The sequence below is a fragment of the Limulus polyphemus genome, unplaced genomic scaffold (assembly GCF_000517525.1).
Source record: "Limulus polyphemus unplaced genomic scaffold, Limulus_polyphemus-2.1.2 Scaffold158, whole genome shotgun sequence".
Lineage (NCBI taxonomy): Eukaryota > Metazoa > Arthropoda > Merostomata > Xiphosura > Limulidae > Limulus > Limulus polyphemus.
The window spans coordinates 441,359-445,291 of NW_013665768.1; the positions used below are offsets into that span (position 1 = coordinate 441,359).

The window sequence follows — 3,933 nt, forward strand, 5'->3', positions numbered from 1 at the left end:
GCATAGGCAACATGTGAAAAAAAAAAGGCATGCGAAAAACATTGCTTAACAAACCTTAAGACTTAATGAAAAAATTTGATATTTTGCATATGAAAGCATTGTAACGTTTACTGATTATCTGCCAAATTTCATTAACATACGCTTACTAATTAAAAGGTTATAGCATGAAAACTATAACAAACACACAATTGTTACAAGGTCAGTCCCAGGGACTGAGCCCGTGCTGAAAGAGTGAAAGATATACAGACATGGGTCCCATGGAAAAATATGTCCCTCCCCCAGAATAGTCTTTAGAACAATAATGTGTACATGATTAAGTGACTGAACGCAAAGTTAATGTCTGCTTAAATGTTCTGTACTGATTTGATACATTCTGTACACATTTTTTTTGCAACTCTCACAGGCCTCATGGTAAACAGTAAGCCCTGGAGATATCCCTGGCCTATCTACACTCTTAGTAGACCTGTGTATATAAATTGTTTAATTATACTCTTCATTGAATTGTTAAATTCACTTTCACTTGACTGTTTTTGTTTAGAAATTGTATATCCACAAAAGAAAGAGAGAAATCACAGCATTAATAAATAAATAAAACAAAAAGAAAAGAAACTATTTCTTTTTTGGCAATATATCATTCTCTCATGTATTTTAGTACTTCATTTGGTTGAATATCATCGTTTTTGCTACTTTGGAATTAATTTAATATTTTATGTCTGACAAAACAGCTTGATATCTTGTTTAACTTCTTTTGGTACTTACCTTAATTCCAAGCATATTTTTGGTTAACAATGAAGCGAGAATAGAAGCTAAGTTTTCTATTCCATGAAGAACCTAAAAAAGAAACAAAAAATTTAATTTTTATCTCACATTTTGGAAAAAAAGTAATTTTTACTGTTCAAACCTTTCACAAAAATACATAATTATTTTTATCATAGAAATACTGATATTTTAGGTATTTGTGGAGAGTGAAGAGCCAGCAAGAGCTTTAAAAACATGAATTACATTCTAAATTTTCATCAGAAATTATGTAGTAATAATATAATAACCTATAAATATTCAGAAAATTGTCAATATTACTTGTACTGTATTATTCAAACATATAACTAAAACCAAAGCCATATAATCAAAATGAAAGGAATACAAAACCCTGTTACTAGCAACCATGGCTGCCATTTCATGTTAGAACAATTTCACTGTACATAAAAATGTTATTTATATTTTCCCTTACACAGAGCAAATACAAACTTCACACATCATCTATGAATATTCCACATTACATATTTTCCACACTACTGTCCTACTTAGCTAAGTCCATTTCAAATTATTAAGCATATCTTTTACACTCCTGGCCCCATTGAATATGACAATATCTTTTATGAAATAGCCTTACCTTTATGACTTCTTTACATGACTTACTATTTATTTATATACATCACTTCAATATACATAGTCTAATATTATCTATGTATTTGATTTACATTGTTTCTTTGTTTGTTTCTAGATCTATGCAGAAAGCTATACGAGGGCTGTTTGCTCACAGCCATCACTAATTTTGATTGACAGACTAGACAGAAAGCAGCTAAGCTAGAACACCCACTATTAAATTTTGTGCTACAAATGCACTCCGAGATATTTGAACATATTGTGGTTAATTCTCTAAGACTTAACTAATTTTAAATCCAGGTTCTCTCCTGACATAAATCTTCTCTCTCGTCTTTGTGCATATGTTTCAAAAAAGTTATGTATATTTGTGTGCTGTCTTATTCAAATAAAATGTTTATTTATATGAAACACATTTCCGGTCTCTTTCCTCAATTTAATTAAGTCAGGTCAGAGTGGTTTATCTTTTTACCTGCAGGATGTCAACACATCTAAGAATATCATGCATGTAGTTTAGACTCACCTGTAAAACTCCTACAGTGAAGGGAAGCACTAGGTCTCTGTACAGCAAATAATTCTTGTGCAATCCCTTAATGAATGTTTGCTGTGAACTGATCCAAGTTTTAATCTGACCAAGATCTTGTTGTGCTCTGTCATGACTTATTATCTGCTCAGAATCTATGGAAGTTTTCAAACTTTTCAGTTTAGATAGAAGAGACATTATTGTCTCGTTAGCTCCAATAGTTGACAAGTAGTGATGGATCTCACTCATCATTTTCTCAAACTAGATAAATAAAATTAAAAAAAAATATTCGTGTTTTTAAAAGATTTATACATATCGCCCAGACAATAAAGTGTTCGTGATGTGTCTGTTTGTTTATATTGAATAACTGTCATAAAGATATACTGGTTGAAATTAATCATATCTTAATAAATGTCTGAACCTTTGGTTCTACTTTAGGAAAACACTTTCATGTGAATGAATTATATGGCATTTCCTGAAGAGAAACTTTTCCCCATGATTGCTTTATTTGGCTTTTCCTTTAGGGAACTACTGTAAGATAGTAGAAACATTTGTCCTTTTCTCTAGTACAATATGCTCACATAGTTGAAATATTTAGCTTTTTCTATAGAAAATGCTAATACATACATTTTTTGTTTTGTCTTTAGATTAAAAACAAAATTCACATAATTGAGATTAATTTTTCCTTTAGGAAACATTCAACGAGTTGAAATACTTGTTTTTTCCTTGAGGTTCAAGACTAAAAGACTCATATTTGAAGTATTTGGTTTCCCTTTAGACTAGAAAAACATTTTCACATATAGTATTTTAAGATATTTAGCCTTATCTTCAGAAAAGCAATATCTTTATCTGAACTATATGGCTTTTCTTTTCTTAAAAACAAAAAAACCTTTACACAGTTGAACTATTTGGCTTTTGCTTTGAAAAAGTACATAAAGTTTAAACATAGAAAACTAAGTCAAAGAAACAAACATAGTTTTGAAAACCTGAGAAGCAGAAGGTCGAAAGGCATTCTTGCTCTCTAAATCATCAACTTTCTCTTTTAACTGTTGCTGTCTGTTGTTCAGTTGGCAAGTGTGGGGATGCAGATCACATGGATTACGAACTTGCAGCTCTTTTCCAGTTGAATTTTTCGAGATCCAGTTTTGAACTGTCAGACTTATAATAATGTTTTTCAGCTGAAATGAATAATAAATACATTATATCTGCTGGCATTTCTAAAAGTGCTTTATATATGCAAGAGCTTCAGAAGACTTTCAGACTTCATGAAAGTTCATTTTAATTCAATTCTATCTTACCTCTTCCCTAAGATACTGTAATTTCACTTGATTCTTGTGGACAGGATCAACTGATTCCCAAGGTGCCAACAACATTGAAGTCATCAGTCCAACATCAACCCAAGCACATCCAAGTTCCCATGGGGCACTAGCATCTGTATGTACAAATTCCTTCTGATGAAATAAGTGGAATAATTATACTTAAGTACTGAAAAACAAAAAGAACTGTTAGGCTTTGGAAAACACTTGAAAAATATTATGAATAGAAAAATGGTGACTGGCAGAGTCACAGTATTTCAAAAATATTATGAGGTAACCCCTCAAAAAAATAAATAAATAATAATAATAATTGGTCAACAAGAACAGTCCTATTTTCTACAATTAACTAAGATATTTTAAACATTTAACTTCATATTTTTTTAGACAAACTTAATACAAGCACAAAAATCATGGATTGTTGGAATTTTTTTCACAGTAATCATATTAGTTTTCGCACATACTTCAACAAAAATAAAAATATAATTTAAAAACTACTTAGAGCAATTCCAAACAGAGATAAACTATGACCCCAAATTTAATAAAAACATAATTTTTTAAGTGGTGAATAAAATAATCACATCTTCAAACTTAAACAAGCACAAGAGATTTTGTCATAAAATTTAACATCTTTGTATAAAGATGTAACATACAATAAGTAAAGTTCCATGTATGATATTCTGAATTCACTATTCACAAAATGTCTGAGACACCACT

General features: G+C 30.3%; 1 protein-coding gene across 1 annotated transcript in view; it reads right to left on the reverse strand.

Moving 5' to 3' along the window:
* LOC106476702 (midasin-like) overlaps positions 1–3,933 on the reverse strand; it is a 236,786-nt gene that overhangs the window by 55,776 nt on the left and 177,077 nt on the right. Inside the window, exons 59-62 of the mRNA XM_022381378.1 lie at positions 3,202–3,335; positions 2,890–3,081; positions 1,904–2,164; positions 760–831 (exon numbers count right to left, since the gene is read on the reverse strand). Of these exons, the coding sequence (XP_022237086.1) occupies positions 760–831; positions 1,904–2,164; positions 2,890–3,081; positions 3,202–3,335 (659 nt within the window). The remainder of the gene's footprint in view (positions 1–759; positions 832–1,903; positions 2,165–2,889; positions 3,082–3,201; positions 3,336–3,933) is intronic.